General features: G+C 36.5%; 1 protein-coding gene across 1 annotated transcript; it reads left to right on the plus strand.

Annotated features, from left to right (window-relative positions):
* The first annotated feature begins 15,859 nt into the window (after positions 1 to 15,859).
* On the plus strand, positions 15,860 to 24,329 carry LOC147501421 (metalloendopeptidase / zinc ion binding protein). The gene is made up of 17 exons (XM_086606467.1): positions 15,860 to 16,426; positions 17,105 to 17,461; positions 17,551 to 17,691; positions 18,789 to 18,921; positions 19,047 to 19,160; positions 19,261 to 19,334; positions 19,415 to 19,489; positions 19,849 to 19,941; positions 20,064 to 20,124; positions 20,431 to 20,763; positions 21,383 to 21,509; positions 21,598 to 21,697; positions 21,922 to 21,991; positions 22,081 to 22,233; positions 22,415 to 22,510; positions 22,956 to 23,272; positions 23,708 to 24,329. Exons 1-17 carry the CDS (start codon positions 16,343 to 16,345, stop codon positions 23,915 to 23,917), a joined length of 2,538 nt encoding a protein of 845 aa, XP_086462593.1. The 5' UTR covers positions 15,860 to 16,342; the 3' UTR covers positions 23,918 to 24,329.
* The last annotated feature ends 1,780 nt before the right edge of the window (positions 24,330 to 26,109 follow it).

Genomic DNA, 26,109 nt, shown 5'->3' on the forward strand with positions numbered 1-26,109 from the left:
CATGCAAATTCTCTTTGATGGGGTCACCAGACCGTGACTATGGTCATTCTGAGCAACACTGACCTCGTATATCTCTTCATGTATTCTTTTCTTAATACGAATTCTAGCTTGGCAACCACACCGAATAGTTGATGTATTTATTTATCGGACTTGATCTCTCTTGTTAGAAACCCTTTCACGTGAGCAAACCAGTAAACAACCACTAACCAAATCCACATGATTTTGTTTTTTATTCGTCGTCCGAACACGAGTCTCAAATCCCTCTTGTTGACCATACTCTTTGTAGTAAGTCTTTGCTTCGTCAACACTTGTAAAAGTCATTCCTATATACGGAGTAGCTAATGTTTGTGTGCCTTGAACAGGAGATTTAGTAGACGAAGACCTAACTACGTTTTCTTCGATATTGATTGATGTCTCTATCTCCATTTCTAGCTATAAATAAAAAAAAAAAAATATAAATAACTTAAACAGACAAAAATCCCAATGTATATAAATAGTGTAAATAACTTAAACATAAGAAAATCCTAATTAATATCATAAAATGGTATTTTGAACTTTCTTTCTAATCATCCTAAAGAGGTGTACTTTTAGCACTTTCTTTCTTTCTTATATTGGAGGTGTACGGTAATAAGAATATACTCTTCAAATTATAGAGAAAACTCACACTAATTCAAAAACTCACCTCTTCAAATTATAGAGAAAACAAATCACAACGAAAACATGAGAGAAAACAAAACAGATTTAGCTATGAAAATATATGGACTGCCTAATTAACAAATCACAACGCAATTGCTTGATTTGGGTTTGTTTAAGTTTTCGATCAGGTTTGCTGGAGAGAAGAAGGTTTGCTGGAGAAAAAGTCGATCTAATTTTGGCTTTGAGAAGAAACGTTTTGAGTTAACTAGTAAGTGGAGATCAGGCTTGCTAGAGAGAAGAAGGGTTGCTGCAGAAGAAGCTACGAGATCTAATTTTGGATTTGAGAATGAAGAAGTACAAAATGACGTGAATACCCCCACGTGAAATATTTTGAAATTTCAAAATTTCACATTTTTTAGCAAAATTAGATTTAATCATCTTAGATTAGATCTGATGGACTAGGAGGCGTGTGAGATAAGAGTGGCACTATAAGAGTGTCACTATAACCTAACCGTATATATATATATATATATATATATATATATATATATATATACTAAAAGTTGATTTTATGGGGATGTGATCTCCACAACATGAAGATCATTTCCACAAAAAATCACCTCCTTTGAACATGTCTAACCCTACCAAAAATTGAGTTCAAATTAGAAATTTATCTGACGGTTCAGAATTTTAACACTCTTTTAACATTCTTTTGACAAGACTATACATATCCGATTGATCTTATTTTTGTGGAGATACCATCCATGGTAGGGAGATAATATCTACAAAAAATCAGCCCTTAGAGCAATGTGCAAGTCCGCTTTTGGATTGCGTATGTCATTTCTGTATGTCGACGTAGCCAGCCCGATATATATATATAGTCCTTCTCTAAAAATAAGTCATTCTCTAAAAAGTAGTTAGTTACTTCAGTTAACTTAAAATAAATACGTAAGTAAAACTTCACCTAGAAAATGAATTTAACCCTAATTTTTTTTTGTAGTTATGAAGCACTCATCATAAAGATTATCTCCACTAAATTTCAACTTATTTGGAAACCTCTAACATAGATAAAAATTATTGTTAAAAAAGAAATTATTGTTATTTTTGAAAAATTTATGGTGAAATCTAATTAGGTCCATTTTCTAAATGTTTTACGAGTTTTGCAATGACTATATATATGGGTATAAGGATAGGGAGGGATCCATTTTTATTTCTCTACAAAACTACTTGTGACTTGATTTTTTGTGGATGTCATCTTTCCACGATCAATGTTAGAAATATTTCCAAAAAATTCTAAATTCTAAAAAAAAAAAAAAAAAAAAAAAATCAACTCAAAATTTTTTGTGGATATGATCTTTATTACACCACAATTTTTATTCCTCAAATTCAAATTTTGTGGATATGATTATAACCCTACAACATGTTGTAATAAAAAGATCCACAAAATTTCGTATGGTGTAATGAATTTCCACAACAGTTTATACGCGTAGTTTTGAGTTAGTTTTAATTTATGGTGTAATGAAAGCCAATCAAGAAAATCATAAAATTGAATAGATATGGTTAGAAGTTGCATCACTTTCTTTTTCCAAGAAAAAAGAAGCCTAAACAAAAAGTCGCCTCACTTTACCTAGGTTCTACTTGCCAAACAAAACCCAATATTTAATTTATCGACCTTGTTAAGTTTTAAACCATTGTGAATATCTCAACCCAGATTTCTAAACAATTAAAATGTGAATATTTAAAATATAAATATCTCAAACATCACTAGGTTCAATTGTCTAAAAACCTAGGCTATGACGAGGTGGATACAAGACATACAAACACCGAAAACCCATATCATAAAAGAATCAACTTAAGAAAAATAATATCAAAAATATATCCGCCATCACTTTATTAAAAGGCTATCTTCCGTCCAAAAATCATCAAACAAAACTCTAAGAATAATTAATTCTTCAACATCATATTATCAAGTCATAATGAATATGAAAACTATATTATTACATATTTAAAAAAAAAAAAAGATTGGGACTAATAAAATAAACTAACGGACTGCTCTAGAAACGAATCCAAATCAAACACCGTAGTTCCACTACCTTCTACCTATGTTCTCAAGAACACACCCACGTTGCCAAAACAAAACAAACATGGGTCAGCAAAATGGAATTTGCTGGTATGAGTAGACTAACCACATAAAGAAATTCCAATCTTTAATTATCAAATCAATCACTTTAAATATGCCCATACTTAACCATTCTCAGCTTGAAAGACAAGTAGTTCCGTCTTTTCAACCGGCAATAGTTTCTTCCCAAGCAAGATTTCAATTATAATAACTCATTCTAATAACTCAATAATTAAATTAAATCTTACCAATAACCGCTTCTATATAAGGGTAGGACAGCGTTCCTACACAAAATATTAGTAAGTCCTATCTTCCTGCAATTGAAAGTTAGAAATTCTTAATATACATATTTAGCTAATCTATATATATTCAAACACAAGTCTAAGCACGCACCCGCACAACCAAATCAATTTATCTTATTTACTAAACCGATTTAATTTTTATACACCCACCCTTTAGTACCTACTCCACGATTTGCACTCCACACATTTATCAAATCACATATTTCTGTGTGCCTCTTTCCCACCGAGTACCACTATATTACAGCCATCTTTGGGCTTTCCATATACATAATCACAACCTCTTTGGGTATAAAATCTCAGATCATTCATGACACATTCAATGAATACCTTGGGCCATTTTCACCACATTCAAGGAACACCCATCATATCACTAACGAGCCATTCATGACACATTCAATGAATGCCCTGGGTCATTCCCGCTACATTCAAAGAATACCCAACCCTATATTCCTGTACACTCGAGGAATAAAACTAACTCGCAAGGCGAATATCTTAGTTCCTCTCTAGGGCAGTCAAAATTATCTGGGCCATTCATGGTACATTCAATGAATATCCATTATAACACTAACGGGTCATTCATGACACATTCAATAAATACCCACCTATCACATGACATCACAAGTCATAATATCTCATTTCCAAATCTAGAGACGTAGAGAGTTCTAAAGGTTGTGGTCGACACGTTAAAACATTATTTGAAGCATATTATGTATATTTTTTCAACGAAAAGAGAATTATCTTCTTTCGTATATCATTGTTCACGCGTTATTAATTATCACAATGTCTAGGTGTCATAGCGTCGTATATCATAAAAGAATTATAGTAAGAAATCAAAGTCTATCCTAATATACCTAATCCTAACCAATAGTCTATCCACCTATCCTAATAGACCTAATCCTAACCAATAGTCAAAAGTCAAAATTGGTCAACAAGTCAAAGGGTTGACTGGTCAACAACAGTCAACCTGCCAAGGGTCAACAGGTCAACAGATTCTAACCCATCTAACCAAAACCAAAGACTATGGCCCAAAAGTCTTTAGCCTTAGTGAAAGCCCAACTTAAACAAAACTTAAGCTCACATGTTTATATCTTAAAAACAAACTCAAGCCCACAAGTTTCTATTTCGGACCATGCCCAACTCAAACAAACACTTAACAAGGCCGATAAATGGTTTTCGCGTTTTAAACCCGTACCGTACTTGGTGACAATGGTTTTCGCTATGTATCTCTACAGCCTCCAGGCCAGGAATATTATTGGTGGATTCATGGGAGTATATGAGTATATCATATTGTCCCATCCAAACCATATGCATCCCTTGGTCATTTTCCGAGCATGACTCAATCAGGAATCAAACCATATAGTTGAACTCAAAGGTGCTCACACTGATTTTAATGTATATATCCATGCATGGATGGACAAAACACAATTCATACTGAGGAAACAACTGCAAACATAAATGTTGCCATCATATCATATACGTAGAAGCTACTGCACGTATATATGTCGTCATACCGAAATCAAGTACTACACCAAGTCCATTAATGCACCATATAATTTTGACTATGAACTTAATTTGATAAAAAAAAATGTTCTAATTAAGCTTTTCTATGCATACATGTTCTCTTGATCTTCACCTAGGAAAACTCAATTTACTGCACTGACTTCACATGTGATATTATCTAACATAGGAGCAAAACAAAACAAAGTTTAAGGCTATAGAATTATGAAATTAAAGACTTTCCGGCGACAGCGAGGAAGAACTATATAAATTTCTAGGAAAAGGGGGGAAAAATGAAAAACTAAATTCATGAACTTGGAATATTTTATGGGATGGGTTAACGTTGTCTGCTTTGTCTGATCAGGCCTGTCTCTACTAAGGAGATTTGGAATGCAGTAAAAAATATTGGATCCTTCAAGGCTCCAGGGCCTGACGGATTCCAAGCTATTTTCTACAAGACATATTGGGAGGAAGTTCATAAAAAAATAATCAGCCTTGTTCAACATTTCTTTCAATCAGGCACCTTCACTAAAGAAATAAATCATACCAATATTGTCTTGATACCAAAAATCCCACACCCTTCTGCGGCATATCACTTCAGGCCGATTAGCTTAACTAATGTAAGCTACAAGATTATTGGCTTTATTGCAAAGATTATTGTCCAGAGGATGAGACCGATACTACAGCGAATAGTAGGACCTCAACAAAGTGCTTTCATACTGGGAAGGTGAATCCATGATAATGCTCTGCTTGCACATGAGGCGTTTCATGTTATCAAGGGTACTTCGAATGCAAGTGCAAAATGTTTTGGACTAAAGCTGGACATGCAAAAGCTTACAATAAAATTGAGTGGTCATTTCTTGAGGAGGCCGGTAATGAAAAAATATGGCTTTGATGGAAATATGGATACAAAAAGTGATGTTTTGTGTGAGGAGTCCAACCTACTCTATTATGCTCAATGGATCTCCTTACGGTTTCTTCTCACCGACTCGTGGCTTGAGACAAGGCAATCATGTATCACCATATCTATTTGTGCTTTGTGTAGAAGTTCTTTCTCTCAGTCTCAATCGATTGCAAGAGCAAGGTTTAATCCATGGAATCAAATTATCGAGACACAACTTGCCAATCACTCATCTCATGTATGCAGACGACACCATTATTTTTGGGAAGAGGAATCTTGAAGAAACAACAAAAATCGACAAGTGTCTTCAAAGATATTATGCTGCCTCGGGTCAAAGTATAAACATAAATAAATCACAATTCATTCATAACAAGAGACTACTAGATAGAGATTTTAGAATGTTCCATTGGATTTTCAGAACTCCTTGTACTGTTAAGTTTCCAACCTATTTGGGTATTCCACCAGTGTTTAATGGGAGGAATAAGAGATAACATTTCTTGCCTTTATTACAAAAATTCAACAACATACTAGCTTCTTGGAAGTCTATCTTGTTGTCTAAAGGTGGAAGGCTTACTCTGATAAACTCTGTGCTTTTAGCTATGCCCACACACGTTATGTCGTGCATTCAATTTCCTTTGAATATTATCGAAAAGATGGATAAGATAAGAAGGAATTTTCTTTGGGCTCATACCTCGGAGAAAGGAAAATGCATTATTTCTCCTGGGATCTAGCATGTTCACCGGTGTATTGCGGAGGCTTGGGAATTAAAGATCTTCAAATGCAAAACTTAGCTTTGCTGAATTGGAAAGAAGGCATGGGAATTATATAATCCTCAATCTCTGTGGGCCACTCAAATGAAGGATAAGTACTTCCGGAGATAACATTTTATGCATGCTCATCTAAGCTCATCTATGTCAACAACTTGGAGGACAATGCACTATACGAGAAACCTTCTTGCAAGGAGATGGCAGGTGGGAGATGGCATTTCCATTCGTGCCTAGTGAGATAACTGGATTCCAGACACCCCAATTGCACTGCCTTTAATTGATAAACCAAGCTATTGTATCCTGGATCGAGTGTGTGACTTCATTAACCCAGTTACAAGACAATGGGACACAAGGCTGATTACGAAGGTATGGCCACCTGATTACACGAAAAGGATCATGTCCATCCCACTCACTTTTGAGGCAAGAGAAGATATTACCTTCTGGTGGCCGCATAAGTATGGGGAATACACTGTAAAAAGTGCCTATAACCTGATGCAGGAGTAGTGTGATGGAAAATTAAAGATCAAGATATTTTCCAAAATCTGGAAAATAAATCTGCCGTATAAGGTGAGATTTTTTATGTGGCAGCTAGTACATGAGCTTATACCAACTGCTGACCTCCTATGCAGGAGAGGATTAATGATGAATAAAGTGTGTTCTCTTTGTAAGTGAGAGGATGAATCACCTATGCATTTGTTTGTCCAATGCACGTTCGCTAGAACTATTTGGTTGGGGGCTTGGATTGTCGGTTTCAATTTCTTACTTTAATGTCGACACCATTAGAGAATGGCTACAACACCTGGTAAAATGCTTAGAGAATGATGTATCAGCAAGAACGTGGATGAACACACTTGGTGCTGGGCTGTGGTCCATATGGTTGGCGAGAAATGACATCATATTCACTGGAAAACCATAACATCCTCTTGGTTGGGTGATAAAAGCAAAGAAGATGACGGAAATAATGGCTGAAATTGATGACACTCGATCACAAAAAGGCTCCGAGAAGATAGAAATAAATGTGAAGTGGGATAGTCCTCCAAGAGGTTGGATTGAGCTTAATACTGATAGATCATCACTTGGGAATCCGGGTGCAGCAGGAGCTAGATGCTTGTTCAGAGACGAAAATGGTAAGTTCATAATGGCCATAACTACTCCTATTGCTTTCTCTACGATTTTTTTGGCAGAGGCAATTGCATTGAAAATAGGAATAAAAGCTATGAAAGCATTAAACCTTACAAATGTGATGGTGGAAACGAATTGTCGTATGCTCCATGAGTTCGTAACTAATAAGTCATATCGAATACCGGCAATTGCAAAGGAGCTGATAAGGGAAATTCGAAACTTGATATGTGAAGGACACTTCGTGCTGAAATGGAGCTACAGAGAAGCAAATATGGGGTTGATGCATTGGTGAATTTTGTGGCTCATAAGGCAGAAACAGTGGACTGGGATACATCAATAGATCAAGAGAATCTACTACAACAAGGCTAGAGGCATTGACTCCCTAAGTACTCTTCTGTTTGGAATGTAACTCCACCTCCTTTCTTAGGATGTTGGATTAATCATGATATCAGGAATGATTGTACTATGAGAATGATCTCAAGATAATATCATATCTTTAGCAAAAAAATAAATAAATAACACTTGAAATAATAGCTATTTAGAGCATCTCATCGTAGGTAATAAGCTATTAGTTGATAGAGGGAGTAGTGAATTCCCATCCGGCTATTAGCAGCTAAAATGCTTGGGTAGTGACACTCAAAACAATGTAAGAACAAAAAAAGTTACGGACACCACTTAAAGTGATGTTTGACCCAACTACAAAAAGTCACAAAAGAGAAATGAGGTTCTTCTCAAATTCAAGAAAAATGGCTTTGCAAATAATGAAATTTGGCAAATCCATTTTATTGTTGAAATGAAGTGATTTCTTATAATTCAGAAAAGGATTGTTGAAGCTCAAGAACTTCCCATATATAATTTAGGTGATCGAAAGAATTCATGGTAAGCTTATGGTTGAGTTCGATGAAAGACGGATGAAGGGATTATCTTGGATGTCAACACTAGCTAGCTCCATCCGCTGAAACACGAATGTCAGATGCTTCCAACTTTCATGCATGCAATCCACAAGATCAGACAAGGTGTTGCGTACATTACCGAGAACTCAAAGTACGCAATGGCTTCCACCAACAACACTAACTATTAAGATTAACACAGATGGTGCCTCACGAGGGAATCCGAGAAATGCAGGCATTAGAGCCACTTAGAGACATTAATGGAGATTTTCTACTTGTTTCCCATGGACATATATATTGGAATCACTACTAGCTACTGGGCAGAATGTCTTGCCATCATTGAAGGACTTGGGGTGGCTATCGAGAAAAGGTGGCTTGATGTATGGATTGAATCTGACTCGGAAGTTACAGTTCATGCCTAGCACATCTGCACTTCCATGGAAATTCTCTAGCAAATGGAAACGTATCCTCAACAACATGCATGCATAAAGTTCTTATCACTCCAACTTGGCGTGAAGCGAACTTTTCAGCAACCCAAGCTACCAAACAGGGATGCAGACTACTTGATCACATGCGAATATTGGAAGATGGAAGACCCAACTGGCTCACACAATGGGAACATCCAGCTTTAAATTACTATCGTTTCAGTTAATTGGCTTGTTCTTTAGCACTGAATACTGAATGTAACATGAGTGAGATGTGAAACTGTCATAACCCACTCCCCAATTTTGTTAATCTTCATCTAACTACTTTAAAGATAATGGTTCGGTGAACAATAGATATTTCTGATTATACCCCTATCCAATTTCAATTATTATGGTTATGTTAGAACTGAGGTTTGTAATAACATATGTGAGGGAGGGGTAAAATCATCTATTTTGTATAGTGAAATTCAGACGCGTCTCTCTTGATTTATCACACTGCCCTCAATTTTACAGACAATTATGAAATTGCCATTGACCAAAAGTTGAATTTTTGTGCTACTCGGCCCAAACTAACTGATCGCACACGTGGTGTAGACATGTGCTAGTTAACTAGTCATTATAATAAATTTCGCTTACCTAGCAAAAAAAAAAAAAGAAGTCTGTTGCACTCTCTCTCATCTTCATACCAAGTCCTTAGATTAGATGAAGTAGAATTTGAGGTATGAATTTTCAAAGAAAATATCTTTTCTTTCTTGTAGAAAAGATGTCTATGAATTTTCTAGTTGTTGCAAGACATATTCAAAAGTGATACACCCAACCCCATCCCTGACAAACCTGAATGGAGTGAGACAAGTGAAGGTCCTTGCCACAAGATACCAAACTTGTTCGTCCACCCAAGTTTGGTCCACCAGGACGCCTTGAAAATAAGCGACTTTGTGTGGATGATCAGAATCGGGAAAAGCACAATGTGTGTTGTAGTCGATTCAACCATTCTTCTCAAGTTTTGTGCTTCTGGATTGTGAAGAATTTTTATGCTTGTCTATTACGAAAGGGAGGATGGCATGCTCTTGATCCAATTCATGCAGCCCAAAGATTGGAAGAGAAGAATGGAGTTGAGAGGAAAAAATAATGTTTTGGTCTACTGGCATTGACTGTTTCTGCATGTTTTTTTTTTTTTTTTGAAACAAGTGAAATGCTACTTTGAGTGGCGTTCCAATCTCTTAGTCTATGAAACGTCACTCCAACCACCGTCCGTTTTTTTAGAATATACATTCCTTAATTTTTCCCATTGGGAATTACAGAGTGCGTATATTTTGCTTGACTATATCAAAGTGAGGGGGGAGATGCCCTTAGATGGTTGTTAGTCTGTGTCAGCCTTGAGGCAAAGCCACACAAGCAAGTGCTTTGGGCCTCCATTATTTTGGCAAAGTAAGGGGCCACACAAAGTCCACAAAACACTTTAACACACTTTGAAATATACACTTACTATTAAGAACAATATAATTATAGGCTTATGACTAATGAAAGTATTAAATCTATTTTTTACTTCATAGATTACCACATCAAAATATACATAAAATCTTATTTGTTACATAAAACAAAAAAAGAAGAAAAAACAAATAATAACGTGAGGCAAAAAATGCGTCAATTTTTATTTTTTACATGTGAATGAACACATATAGGGCCACATTTTAATCGTTGCCTTCGGGCCACTATAAACTCATAAGGGAAGGAGGGGGGTGGGGGTGGTGGTTAAAATTCTAGTGGCACCTATGTGAGAGTATAATATTACACCCCATTGGAGATGCCCTTTGATGGTTGTTAGTTGTGTAATCATGTTATATCAAATTTAATGGCAAACCACCCCAAATTGCATAGAAGGTTTGTTTACTTTTTGAGAAAAAGTTTCATGATGCCGTCTACTTCTGTCCTGCCAATGTATTTGGGAGTACCAAATTTAACAGGGAAGGGTAGAGTTCACAGGTTTAGTCCTCTTCTGGAAAGATTTCAAAGGAAACTGGCCGGATGGAAAGCTAATTGTTTATCTAAGGCAGGCCGACTCACTCTGGTAAATTCTGTTTTATCTTCGCTGCCTACTCATATGATGTCCTGTACAATTTTACCTGCACAGATACTGGATCGAATGGAGATTATCAGAAGATCTTTTTTATGGGGCCATACACCAGAGACAAGGAAACTACATTATTTCCCGTGGAAGTTAGCATGTATGTCAAAGAATAATGGAGGGCTGGGAATAAAGGAACTGCAGTTACAAAATTATGTTTTATTAGCAAAGAAAGGATGGGATCTTCTGAATCCAACATCATTATGGGCTCATCAAATGAAACAGAGGTACTTTCCCAACTCCAGTTTCTTGAAGGCGGAAGTCAAATCTACTTCATCAGTTATGTGGAAGAGGATCTGTGACACACGAAAAATTATCAATCTTTGTTAAATTCGAAGGCGGGAATGGTACTTCTATTAAGGCATGGGAGGAAAAATGGATTCCACATTCTGAGGAATTGCCTGAAATTACTCAGAAACCACTTGACTGTCCTTTTCACTTTGTTTCTAACTTCATTGACATGGATACGTACTAATACATGGGATTGGGAGAGGTTAAATGAATTTTGGCCTGTAGAATATGTGGAGAGAATTGTTTCCATACCTTTAACACCAAATGAGAAGGATACTTTGATCCGAAATGGGAGGATAATGGCGAATATTCATGAAGTCCGCATATGATGGTTGCATTCATTGATTACAAAAATGATATTTTTGGATCAGGATAACAATTTTTATAAACAGGTTTGGAAGATGAAAGTCTCATTCAAACAAAGATTTTTCTTATGGCAATGCTTGCAAGGTGTCGTCCCAACAGGGGATATTTTGACATCTCATCATTTTCAAGTTTATCCAGAATGCACCATGTGTGACAGTTTTCCTGAAACTCAAACTCATGTTTTCTTTGAGTGTTCCTTTTCTAGAGAGCTAAATTTTAGTGGACTGGAACAATATGAATTTTGGCGCTTTTTAAGGACCGCCATTCGAGTTTATTAAAATACATCAGGACAATGCAAAAAGGGGAAGTGCAGTGCTGCTATTTTGTTGGGGTTTTGTGGATTATTTGGATCGCGAGAAATGATACAAGGTTTCAAGGCCAGCGTCTGCATCCATCTCGATACATCAGCAGAGCCTTGAAACACATACAGCTGGTTATGGAAGTCATGTTCCGTCAGAAGCATAAGGAAAAAATGCTTGTTTATATTAAATGGTTTCCACCAAATGAAGGCATGGTTAAACTGAATACAGATGGGGCTTCGATTGGGAATCCAGGACATGCAGGGGGAGGATGTATTCTCAGGGATTCTGCAGGCCGTTTTATAATGGGAGCTTCGATACCAATTTTCTTCGCAACCAGCAATGAGGCGGAATTTGTAGCTCTATTATATGGACTTCAAATTGTGGTAGAAGCGGGATATATGAAGGTGGAGGTAGAAACAGATTCTCAATTGCTATATAAGGTTTTAAAGGATGAGAACTTGAACTGTCATTGGTTACTAGCTCGAATTATTTCTCAGATTAAGATAGTGCTGAGTAACTTCCAAGAAGTGCACTTCAGTTGGGTTTATCGGGAAGCAAATGGTGCTGCAGACGCTACCATCGCATCGCATGCATGGATCAAGTAAAGAACTTTTCGTTTGTCACGGCAATCAACTGCATTAACCTTTCACTGGACACCTTTCGAGACCTCTTCTTTCCTTCCGCCTTTCTCGTGCGGTGGTGGCATCAGCTGCCAATGGTTGTAAATATGCAAATTCTTTATGATGTCTTAGGATTATGTAAAGTACGTTTGGTCTAATAAAAGATGAAATCTTAACAAAAAAAAAAAAAAAAAACGACTATGGTTGAGACTTCATAGCAAATTAGCAAGAGGACATTTTTGAAAAATGCTGGTTATATAGTCCAAAATGTCAACACATCGTTTCCTTGAAATATACAGACGCGCGAGATCTTAAATCTTTATTATTCTTTTATAATAAATTTACTCATTTATTTTGTTTTGTAAATTTAGAAAAGCACCAAACACTGTGGACCTTATTATTTTTTGTCTGCCCACTTGAATATAAGTATGAACATCGTTATCCTCTATTCCTCTATATATCATGAATTTAAATGAGATCTCATTATGGGGCCGAAGCTTTGTAAACCTGGTCCACTCTAGAATTTCTGTAATCCATTTACCTTGAATTATGCCCAACTTAAAGAATATATGCAACAAATGAAACATGATTAGTTTAAGTGGATGACCTGTATTCTAACTAATATTGGTAAACAAATATAGCTAAGACAATGATAGACCAAGGTTTAGAACAAGAGGACAATAAACAAATACAGAAGAAAGTCAGCAAACCAAGGCATTATCCTTGCTTGCTTAGTAGGTTAGCACTTAGCAGTACCAAACCTTTTTAAGGTGTCTCAAGTCATAACCTAATTAAGTGATGAGGTTATTCTTTGTCTTCGGTCATTGCCTGGTTTGGTTATTGGTTGTCTCTTTCATTCAAACTTAGAATTGTTCCAATGCAAAACTATTGAACAAGTATATGCCACCCTTTCTAAACAAAATTTAATGTTGGGTTTGATCATATACTCTATTAGAGAAGTGGGGAAAACTCAGTTAGTCCAAAAATTAAAGGAATCTTGGCCTTGGCCATACTTTATTCAAAATTAGAAACTTATGAACGTTGCTTAAAAATGTGGGTCTGTTTCCGTATCACACATCACACATATATAGATAAGTGGTGTGTTTGGTGTCAAGAAAATATATCAAGATGACAAGATCCATACCGATACATTACTTGCAAAATTAGGATGACAGTTGCAGATTGTTGGTAACATGATTTTGACAAGGTTGGTATTTTAATATTGACTTTTCAATCAAAGTTTAATATTGTAATACTGACGTCAATTTTATATCTGGGCATGGGTCAGAACTCTGAAGGCAGAACTTTATTTAATTTAACACTTCTAATCGTTAGATTGTGGTTTTTAATTAGGGATTAGGATTGTTTCCCATCATACTAGCTAGTAGCTACTAGATGCCGAGATCAAAATTCTTGTTGCATCAATCATATTCATTGTTAGGTTCAAATTATGATAATCGAGGTTTGTAGCTAAGATTATCTATCAGTGATGGTGTTATAGTCGAGCTACTTCCCACACAGCTCAGTTGGAGTTTATCCATGAAAGTCAATATATTTGATCCTAAACTATTATAAAATGTAAAATTAAAAAGAAGAATGCTAAGAAGCGCACATCCTAAAACAAAAACTAGATTTTTTTTTTTTTTTTTTTTTTAATATTGCAGTAAGTTAAGATATATTAAAAAAAAATGAAAATTACAAGCTTTTTGTGGCAGTGCTAGTGCCCTAGTCGCTCATGCATGTTTCTCATATAAGCCATAAGGCACCTCCCATTTATATAGGGATGAGGTCTGCCAGTACAAAATATACTCTCATTGTTAACAAGTTGAGTCGCTCTCTTAGCAATGATTTTACTTCTAGAATCTAAGGGGTAAAAATGAGCTCGTTAGTTAGGGGTTGGCAGGGATCAATTTTTATCGTCAGTCACACGATACTAAAACTACTATTGCATAAAATTTAGTATGTTGGTCTTTTTGTATGTGGGCTTGTGAGTTAAATGAGATATTGCTATGTGTTATAAGATTCTAATCAAAGTTAAGTAGAGTCTAGGAGATTTAGTTATCTGATTCCTTTAATTTAGGAAATGTTAGTGAAAAAATAACAATTATAATTGCCAATCAAAAACTTACTAAATTAAGGTAATTTAATTCTTCTAATACCTCCATTCGTATTCCATCTTTTATTTTTGATAGAAATTAAATTTCAAAAGACTATAAGTAATTTAAATGGCTTAAAATAAAAATAAATCTCCAAACAACCAATTTGATGATTCTATTCAAGAGTAATTCTCACTTTTGAGGAACTAATGAAGTTTGAAAATGGTTAGCATTCAAAGCTAATAGAATCACACACAGATAAATCTTTATTGTTTTATTTTTTCTTAATTATTTTTATTCATTTTTTCTCTCTTCTATATCCTAAAACTCAATAGGGCAGCGGAGATATATTTAGTTTCCTATTAAAACTAAAACTCTAGTTTAGCTATAGTTAATTTATGTAGACAAGTGGCAAATTCTTATTGGATTCATATGTTCACATACGAAAAGACTAACATACTAAATTTTCCGCTACTATCGATGATTTTGAGTTATTACCATCTTGTAAACAATTGAAGTGGTAATATGATTATACTCAAAAGTATAGTTCGGGATTCCGAAATTATAAAAATTTGAAAAATTAAAATTGACAATATTTCAACCCATGTCATATTTTAATTTCAACTAATTTCAAAATTATTGATATTTCGATTATATGTTGTTTTTTCCATTTTTTTTTTTTTTTTTAAAACGGAAATATCTGGTGGAATTGGACATTCCGTCGGAATCCTGAACGGGTTAAAAGACGTAGTTATTTGGGTAGTATTTAACTACTAATTGTGCTACCTTGCACCATGTGAAGCTGATTTTTCTACCTGTCCATATACTAACTACATCAGTCTACATGAAACCTTATTTGGTCAAATTAAACTGTCAAAAGTACTAAATCTAATGACGAATTATTGTTACATACTCGATCTGCATAATTTTTATTTTTATTTTTATTTTTGCCTTTTTTCAGTTACTAACCATATTTTTTACTCTACTTATTACATCCTATTATGCAACAGTTTCAAAATTTCTGCTAACCATTGCTACTAACCGAGGTATTCAATTGTTACATATATGCTAATTGTATTTAAAACTGTTGATGATCGGATAATTAGTTATTCAGACTTGTGTGACAAATATATGAAGGACTAATACAAAGATGTATATATCATGTATTCGTGTCTGCCAATTTTTGGCATGTCATCATATTAACATTCTAAGCTTCATCAATCACCATACATTTATTAAAAAAATAAACTGACTATAATGATCTTATCTTAAAACTTAAAAACTTGAATAAAAATTAATTATGAGCATCTTACCTGATTGTTTCATCCTACTCATCACCATTGAAAATGGAATAAGGATAAGAAGACTATTAACATAAACTCATGTTTCAAATTTTCAATATAATAAGAAACATTGAGTCAATACTTTACCAAAAAAAAAAAAAACTTTACCAAAAAAAAAAAAAAAAAACATTTAGTCAATATTTTGTTTACCCACCTTATTTTTCTTCTCTCTTTTTTATCTCTCCACTAATAAATAAATAAACTTTCTTCTTCTCTTCACAGCTTCTCTGACACAGTTCACTGTGAAACATTTCATTTCTTCAAAAACATTATTACAAACCAAACATTTCACCCAACACCCAACATAAATTTCTAGGAAACAACTCAAAGTTTCCATCTTTTGTGTTATTTGAAGTAAAGACTCAGTCAAAGACCTTCTTCTCCTTGGCATTTTGAATAAAGACGGTTTTGAAATGTGGAGATTTCTTCATTGGGTAGTAAAGTGGATCGGAGGGGAATTTCTGGTGTTGGTTTGAATGGAAGAAGAAGAAAAGGGGTTGAAGGAATTTTGTTCAACTCTTGTTATTACATTTTTTTTATATGGAGAAGAAAGCTTTGAGCAGATGGTGTTCAAATTTGTTACTTAGAAGATTTAATCCACTTGTATTTGTTGTATTTATTAAGGTACTTTTTTTTTTCCCATCTTTGTTTGTGATTGTTTTGTTTTAAGTAGTTGAACTGCTAGAAATTTGGAGATTTGGGTGTTTTTTGGTTTGAGATATGGTCAAATTTTTGAAATTTTAGTTGTTTTGGTGAGATTATCAGTGGTTTTAAGACTGTGTTTTTGTTGTTTGGTTTGGTGGATTGAGGTTTTGTTTGAAATGTGCTTGATTAAGGTTGTATTGTGCTTAGATTTATTGTTTTTTCACACTTTCATGCTGTGCAATTGTGTGTTTTCTGTCATAGTTTACTCACTAGTAGTTGATTTTGTGAAATTTGTTATTTTAGCTGATACATTTTGGTTAAATAAAAGTAATTAAGGTTCCCCCAGATTAAATTTCAGGTGAAAGTTTGTAGATTTAGGCTGGGTTTAGACGGATTTACTTAGCTATGAGCCTATGACGAAAAACTCTGTCTTTTTCCTTCTTTGTGAAGGTCTGATTAAGTGTAAATGGTAATTTAGGATTAGTTATTCATGCCAGCTCTTTCAGTATACAGATTGTGGGGTTCTCTTAAATTCTGATAGAATTACACCATAAGAGCTATATGCATTTTGTTCTGTTGAAGATTTGATTAAGATTTAAGAAGTGTGTTGGAGTTTGTGGTTAATGTTGTTTGTGATTGATTTTCTTGTTCTGTTAGATTGTATTAGTACTTGTATGGATCAATGCTGCTTATGCCGAAGCACAAGAAAGGGAATTGCTGTGGAAAAGCCATGGAGTAGGGAATAAAGATGTTCTCTCGCATTCCTGTATACATGATCAGTTACTTGAACAAAGGAGAAAGCCTGGTCGTAAGGAGTACTCTGTTACCCCGCAAGTCTATGCAGAGAGTAGTCTATCAACGCCCCTTCACCGCAAGGGAAGGGCATTGCTAGGAATTCCTAGATCGACGACACGGCAGAAAGATGAAAGACAACCTATAAGAATATATCTTAATTATGATGCTGTTGGTCATTCACCTGATAGGGACTGTCGAAGGGTTGGAGACATTGTAAAGGTGGAGTGAATTTGTTCAGTTAGTAAACTTTCAGTTCTAATTCTCTGATTAGGCTTGAGTTGCTTATCTCTTACTCTCTAATTTGTCAGCTTGGCGAGCCTACTGTAACATCTCAGCCTAGCACACTGGCTTGCAATCCTCATGGTGAACCTCCAATTTTTGGCGATTGTTGGTATAACTGTACTCTGGATGACATATCTGGGGAAGACAAGAGACACCGCCTTCGCAAGGTTTGCTATATTCCCCTAATTATTCATATTTACTTCTGTTCATATTGTAACATCTTAAGCTTGATCCATTTTCCACTTACCACTGAGTGTATAGTTGCATACTTGCATTATATCATTGAGTGTAACATCTTCAGCTTGATCCATTTTCCACTTACCATTTAGTGTATAGTTGCATACTTGCATTATACTGAAAACTAAAGCTCTCCCCATGACATATCTGGGGAAGACAAGAGACACCGCCTTCGCAAGGTTTGCTATATTCCCATAATTATTCATATTTACTTCTGTTCATATTGTAACATCTTCAGCTTGATCCATTATCCATTTTCCACTTACCATTGAGTGTATAGTTGCATACTTGCATTATACCATTGAGTGTAACATCTTCAGCTTGACCCATTTTCCACTTACCATTTAGTGTATAGTTGCATACTTGCATTATACTGAAAACTAAAGCTCCCCCCCATTTACTCATTGACATACAACGAAAAATAGTTGTTGGACAACCATCGGATTTCACCATATATTAGCTGAGGAAGAGCATTGAAGTACAACAGATGATCATCAAAAAGTCCAGGATAAAAACTCGTTAATTTTATTTGGAGTGAAAATATAGATAAATGCAAGTTTCTCAATCAGGAAGGTCTAATCTAAATTCCAAACTGTGAGTTTGAGAAGAGGAAATCCAAGTGAGGCAAGGTTCCAAATCAGTAAACATAAACTTTAGTCCTGATGCGAATCTTTGATTTTATTGTGAATTTTTGAGATGATAACTGGTTTGGCACTCTCAAAGTTTGGAGTGCCACATAGGAGAGAAATTGTGGGAAATCCAAGGTCTCTACCTACCTGCTACTCAAGTCATTAAATATGCATAGACCGTTAGTCGTACTACAAGAAATATAAATATGGAAATTTCAACAACTTCAAAGCACCATGCGACTTTCTGTGATCTTGTATAACGTGGAATATTTTCTGGTTGAGAAAATTTAATTGTGAGGAAATCTGAGTGGATGCTTTTTTAGATCTACTGGGAAATTCTATTTTGTGACACCTGAACTTTTTTCTGGATCGGTGTGCTGACTGTTAAAATAATACAGGCTTTAGGAAAGACAGCTGACTGGTTCCGAAGAGCATTAGCTGTGGAGCCAGTTAAAGGGAGCTTGAGGTTGAGCGGATATTCTGCATGCGGGCAAGATGGCGGTGTACAGCTTCCACGGGAATACGTGGAAGGTGCGTTTTCTGAGTGTATTTATGTATTTCTTAAATCTTGCCTTTTGTAGTTTGTACACATCTTTTGCTTTTAAATTGTTTTACTATTCGTACTTGTGAATTTGACCATTATTATGTTCATGCAGAGGGAGTTGCTAATGCGGATTTGGTGCTTCTTGTAACCACAAGGCCTACAACAGGCAATACGCTTGCATGGGCAGTGGCATGCGAGCGTGATCAATGGGGCCGCGCGATTGCTGGTAATTTGCGCTTTGGTTAATTATTCTGGATTATCATTAATTACTTGTGCTTGTGGTATGTTTCCATGGGTGAATGACATTACCCTTGTTACGTGTGCAGGGCATGTTAATGTTGCCCCTCGCCATCTGACGGCCGAGGCAGAGACGTTACTATCTGCCACTCTTATACATGAGGTCGGGGATCTGTTACATGGGATGTAAGAATGCATTTGGTTCTTTGCTTTGCCTGATCATGAGTTTGGCTTGTTTTTCAGGTTATGCATGTTCTGGGGTTTGATCCCCATGCTTTTGCACATTTCCGGGATGAGAGGAAAAGAAGGCGTAGTCAGGTTTGTGTGATCCTATATTAACTTTCACTTGAACTGCTTACCCTAGGGCATGCTTGGAAGTTGGAAATATGATTTGTAAATTGACTTTTCTTAAAGAGATAAGAATCACAAGAAAGTGACTGCAGGCTTAGAATCAGAATTAGTCGTATTGCTACCCCACCTTTTCTTTTGCCTGCCTTTTTGGGTTTCAGAACAAAAAATTTCCTCAAAAAGCAAGCTATGGTTTGGGAGACCCTGACCAGATTTATTTCAAATTAATAGTTATAGTATTTTTACTTAGCATTGGTGCACAGTCACATCCTTGTATACGATAGCCGACTTACATTTGTTTCTAACTTGGAACTGTGTTGTGTGGCCAGGTCACTATACAAGCCATGGATGAAAACCTTGGCAGGATGGTGACCCGTGTGGTACTGCCACGTGTTGTCATGCACTCACGACATCATTATGGTGTAAGTGTTCAGCTTTTTCTAAAGCAGGGAAATTACTATACATTAGAAAAGTGTCTTGGGATCTGATTCTTGGGAGTACAGTTTTAATTGCAAACCCTTGATAACAAGCCTCTTATTGGCAGGCCTTCTCTGAGAACTTTACTGGTCTAGAGCTGGAAGATGGAGGTGGGCGTGGCACATCAGGTATATTTTGTTCTCTTGTGGTCTTTAATTACAAGTATTACAAAAAACGCTTTTAAGAGTCCAGACTTGAGACTTGCATTTAAAGAAAAGGGGTGATTTTTATGTCCCTTTTTACTGCCTTTGGGATGTTGAATACTTAGTATAGTGAACATGACTGATTCATGGAGGAAACCTTTTTTCCAACATAAAACTAAACATATTGTGGAAGTGTTGTTAGTGAAAGGCGTGAATCTATTTATTATATTGCATTACATAAAACTAAACATATTGTATGTAATGCATTAAATCTCAACTTTTTTCTTGCAGGTTCCCACTGGGAGAAAAGGCTTTTAATGAATGAGATTATGACGGGTTCAGTGGATACAAGATCAGTAGTTTCAAAAATGACTTTAGCTTTGTTGGAGGATAGTGGATGGTACAAGGCGAACTATAGCATCGCAGACCGTCTAGATTGGGGTCGCAACCAAGGAACGGAATTTGTAACGACCCCTTGCAATCTCTGGAAGGGGGCATATCACTGTAACACAACACAGTTGTCAGGCTGTACATATAACAGGGAGGCAGAAGGGTATTGCCCCATTGTAAGTTATAGCGGTGACCTCCCTCAGTGGGCTCGCTACTTTCCACAGGCTAACAAAGGTGTGTAAGTTGATCTTTGTTCTTAATTTATAAAATATGCAATGCTCATTTTTACTTCTCGTTAACATTCATATCTGCCTTCCTGTGACTTGATTATTATATGGTAGAATTTTGGTATAAGCTGTGCTGTTACCAATGTCTCTGACTCCTTAAGATGGAACTACATATTTAGTTTCCAAATCATGTAATGGTATCAGTGGGCTTACCAAAGATTATACTTTGTGTTGAGATGTTTAGGATAGTCGTACGTGGGAGATTTAAAGCCTTGCAGTATAGTATAAGTTATCCGGGGACCGCCCCACTCACTGCAAATTTGTTTTGAGTTGGATGATTTGAAACTTAACATCACATCAGAGCAGGTAGAGTATTTGGCCCAAAGGGCCTGTGCACTCCACATAACCGTGAGCTGCATGTTAGGCTCAAGTAACGCCAAAGTACCAAACAGCGTGGTGAGATGTTTAGGATAGTCTCACTTGGGATATTCAAAGCCTTGCAGTATATTATAATTTATCCTGGGGCTGCTCTACTCATTGCCAATTGGCTTTTGCGTTGGAATGTTGGATGCTCCAAAACTTGATACTTTGGATTATCATTGACTATTCTTCCTAACTAATTGCAGGTGGGCAGTCATCTTTGGCGGATTATTGCACGTATTTTGTAGCTTATTCTGATGGTTCATGTACAGACACAAACAGTGCACGAGCACCTGACAGAATGTTAGGCGAAATACGAGGGAGTAGCTCAAGGTAAGATATGCTCTTGGAAGTTCATAAATCAGCCATCAAGTATTGCTATTGGGTATTGATTAAGACATTTTTCTACTTGGATATACAGGTGCATGGCATCCTCTTTAGTTCGGACAGGGTTTGTTCGGGGCTCAATGACTCAAGGGAACGGTTGTTACCAGCATCGATGTGTAAACAACTCATTAGAGGTATTCTTACCTGTATATGTATTAATCAAGTTATCCTGTACACATTTTAAGGTAAATCTGTGTTTACATGGACAAAGAAAAAAGGGGGGAAACATGAATATATCATTAAAGTCAGCAATAATCATAGTAGCAGTTGGTTGATATGGTTTTCATTAAAGAAACCTTTTTTACATAAACTTTATCTGTTATTCCGATTCTGAAGAGAGTCCTAATTTTCCATCTAGGTTGCAGTTGATGGGATGTGGAGAGTATGTCCTAAATCTGGTGGCCCCATTCAATTCACTGGGTTTAATGGTAATTTTGCAGTTTCACCTACCTTGTGCATAGTGGACATATACATAGTTTCTTTCTGATATTTGTTATTAATGTGCTAATATATGTAGGAGAATTGATCTGCCCAGCTGACCACGAACTGTGTACCTCTGTACCGGAGCCCATATCTAGTCATTGTCCCAGTTCCTGCAATTACAATGGAGACTGTATCGATGGAAAGTGCAACTGCTTTCTTGGCTTTCATGGTCATGACTGCAGTAAACGTAAGCTCTATCTAAAAACCGTTCTAGATTGGTTTCATATTAATCTTAAATTTTGTATGACATAAGAACTCGTTTCTATGAAAATGTACTGCCTCTCATATGTCCCCTTATAACCACATGTCTTTTTCCACATAGAAGTCTTTCTCTCAGTTTTGAGGTCTTACTGTAACAATAAATGCAGGCTCCTGTCCAGATAATTGTAGTGGGCATGGGAAGTGCCTCACAAATGGGATATGTGAATGTGAAAAGGGGCGGACGGGTATTGATTGCTCTACAGGTAATTTTTTTCTGAAGGTTTTTGTTTATTTATATGGATTGCAACAGCATTGTCTCTGTAGTGAAATGTCCTGTGTCTAAAGGAGAATGGTTGTTATAGTCTATAAACAGTAAAAACTGTTAATTTTGCGATTATTCCTCTGGATATGGGCTTGGAGACCACGTTGAGAAGTTATTACCTTAGCTCAGAAGTATGTTAACCAGATTATCTTGAGACACAAAGTACGCTTTAGAATCTGTCTACCTGCATTTTTTTTTGGCATGCCTAATCCAAGCAAATGGCCAGTTCTTGGAATTTCTCACATGCATGCATAGCTTGGTGGCATGGATATAAGCATGATTTCTGTTTTTTGTTGAAATCGTAATCTGTTGTGGAACCTACTATGAATTTCTGATACAGAGCAAAGTTGAAGTAGGAATTGATAAGATTTTTGTTGAATGTGCAGCTGTTTGTGACGAGCAGTGTAGTCTACACGGCGGTGTCTGTGACAATGGAGTCTGCGAATTTCGCTGTTCAGACTATGCTGGTTACACATGCCAGAATAGCTCTCAGCTCCTTTCCAGCCTTTCCATTTGCAGCGATGTTCTGGCGAGGGATGCAGTTGGGCAACACTGTGCTCCTAGCGAACCAAGCATATTGCAGCAGCTAGAAGCAGCGGTTGTGATGCCCAATTACAACAGGTTGATCCCTGGCGCTCGATCCTTATTTAGTATCCTTGACAGTGGCTACTGTGCAGCAGCAGCGAAGCGATTAGCATGCTGGGTGAGTTTTTTCCTCTCTTGAATTAGATCTTGTATATGGGATGTTGTGGTCAGTATTACATAGTAACCATGTGTTTCTTATGGTAGCATAAGTGAGTTGCAATGGTGGTACTTCATTTCCAACAACAGTAATGCATGTGTTATTGGTTGGGATTTTTAGTTGATTACATGTTAGTTGAAATTCAAAAATTTTTAGTGATACCCTGGAACTTTTAGCTTGAAGCTGGTGCGCGTTGAAGTGTAGAAAACTAGAAAAGATTGCTATATGATCTGTGCAGATGTTCACTATTTGACAATGAAAGAGGGTTTTTGTCGTGTTCCTTAAGTTGAATCATGCTGATCTAGAAGCTAACATATATCATGTATATCGTACACAATGATTGTCATTTTCATTTGAGCTCCATGTTTTAACCAAGCTTTGGTGTTAACTTTTCAGATTTCCATACAAAAATGTGACATGGATGGAGATAACAGGCTCAGAGTGTGCCACTCAGCTTGTCGGTCATACAATACAGCCTGTGGAGCTTGCCTTGACTGCTCAGATCAGACTCTTTTTAGTAGTGAGGAAGAAGGTGAAGGTCAATGCACGGGCTTTGGTGAGATGCGGCCATGGTGGTTACGTCGCTTCCGAAGCTTCTACTCCTAACGCCTAGCTTTTTGAGGAAATAGTGTAAATTATGGGCCCTTTGTAATTTTTCTCCTCTCAATTGTAATTTTCATCTAGGGTTCTAATTGTAGAAAAGGTGGCATGTAATTTTCATGCGTGCTTGTAGTGTTTGGTTCCACCTAGCCGATGTTGTTGAGAAGGATTGGGTGGTGTATTTACTGAGTTGGGACTTTCAAAATGGAAGTCCCATTAGGTAGAAAATTGGAAATGAAAGATGTAAGAAGAAAAAAGAAAAAAAAAAGTTTTAAATGTGAGTGAACAAAGAGGTTCAAGGCCCGCAAGGAATAGTGCCTTCAATCATTCTTTGTTCTCTTATTTAGTTCACTGTCTCTTTCTCATGTAAATATGGAACTCTTTCTTTCAATCTGATCATTGAAATGTTTCTTCACTATTCTATTTTTCTCCAAATAGTGACCGTCCGATGTGAATGGTGCTACGTGTTGAAGTAAAGGCAGACTTGCAGTTGCAGGAACTACACCTTAACAATAGAATAGGTTATTTCTAATCTCCTACATTTTACAATTTAGAATCAGTCAATAAGGGGTAGAGGGTGCTTATAAGACTTTTCGTTCCGAGCGAATTTTTTCTACAAATCTAATCACAGCGGATACAATCAGTCACATCATTTGAGCATATCTACCCTACTGTATTGGTTATTGAACTTTAATTTTAAACTTCAATTTAATCAAACAAAAACCATTTAGAAATCCATTTTTAGTAAATCTTACTGAGTATCTGACCACCACAAACGAAGCGGTCAGCCGGTCACTCTTGTCAAAATTCTGTGGCCTTCTCATCCATCTCTTTTTTTTTTTTTTTTGGTAATTCCTACCTAAAGAAAAACAAAAGGTTGCTAGTCCTTAGGGTTGTTACTCAATCATCTACCAGAGAAAAACACAGCACATCTTCACAGTTCACACCTTTATTCGGGTCGGGTTTAAATTTGGGTATGTCAGATTTGGGTTTGGATATAATTTTTAAGTTTTTTTTAAAAAATTTAGTGTTATCTAATCGGGTTGGTTAGGTTCGGGTTTAAAATTTCGGTTTTATTCGGATTCGGATATTGTCAAACTATTCAGGTTTGAATTTGGATTCAGATATAGCCATATCCAACCCGAACCCACCTTTCCATATAATATCTGTATGTCGGCGATTTTGGAGGCCCACCATTACAAATAGTTTGCTTTTTTTTTTTTTTTTTTTTTTTGTGGAAATTTTATTGATAATCGATAAGGAATTTTACAAATAATTAGGAAGCTGTCTGAACAAGTCATACCGCTGTCCTTTTCCAATAAAGAAATCCTATTCTTCTAAAACAAACTCGTTAGAGCCACCGTCATAACATTATCACAATAACTTTCTCAAGTCTCGGTAGTTTCATGATTTGTTGTTCCAAGAAAACCGAAAGCGGAATGAAACTAAACTTGAATGAAACAATGCCGCAAGCTTCCTCATCTTCCTCATGCTTCCATCTTCCCCGTCACGCTTCTCTTTAGTCGCCCCCACCTCAAAGACTCCATTCCCAAGCCCTACCAACGAGAGGCTCCAGCTTACATCAACACATGCATGTCTCCCTCGGACTAACCAGATATCAATATATCTCACGGGTCGGTGTGGATCTTCCCTCATTCGGATCGGTGAGAAAATTCACGGGAGCTTCCTTCTTCACTTGTACTGACCACCCAAAATGCATCACATAAAATATCTCCTCGACATGATCATGTCGGTATTTGAAACCCGGAAAATATCTACACCAAGGCCGCATGGTCTCCAAAAGCATCTAGTCTACTCTTTTTGCAAACAGGGGCATAGACCACCCTCGAGTACAAAGGAATCATGAGGCGATGCGGGAGAATAACGATACTCCAATCGGCGACATATCTTTGTCCAAGTCCAAGTCCCTCCATCTAATAGCAAGTAGAAAGTCCTTTTGCGTGTTCGACCGCAAGCATCCATGGATCGCTTCGACGAAAGGATAACACAAACTCCCTCTCAAGACCGCCAAGAATCTTACTTATAGAACGCTTCCGCCAAAACTTTTGTGGTTTTGAGGGGCGGTAGCATTCCCACCATAGAACCGAGGTCAAAATCGGGTGAAAAGACTTCGTTTGCTTGCTAGCCACATCAAGAATCTCATCCAAAGGCACCGCCCACAACTCTAAGAATGTGGT

This window comes from Coptis chinensis, chromosome 4, assembly GCF_015680905.1.
Source record: "Coptis chinensis isolate HL-2020 chromosome 4, ASM1568090v1, whole genome shotgun sequence".
Taxonomy (NCBI): domain Eukaryota; kingdom Viridiplantae; phylum Streptophyta; class Magnoliopsida; order Ranunculales; family Ranunculaceae; genus Coptis; species Coptis chinensis.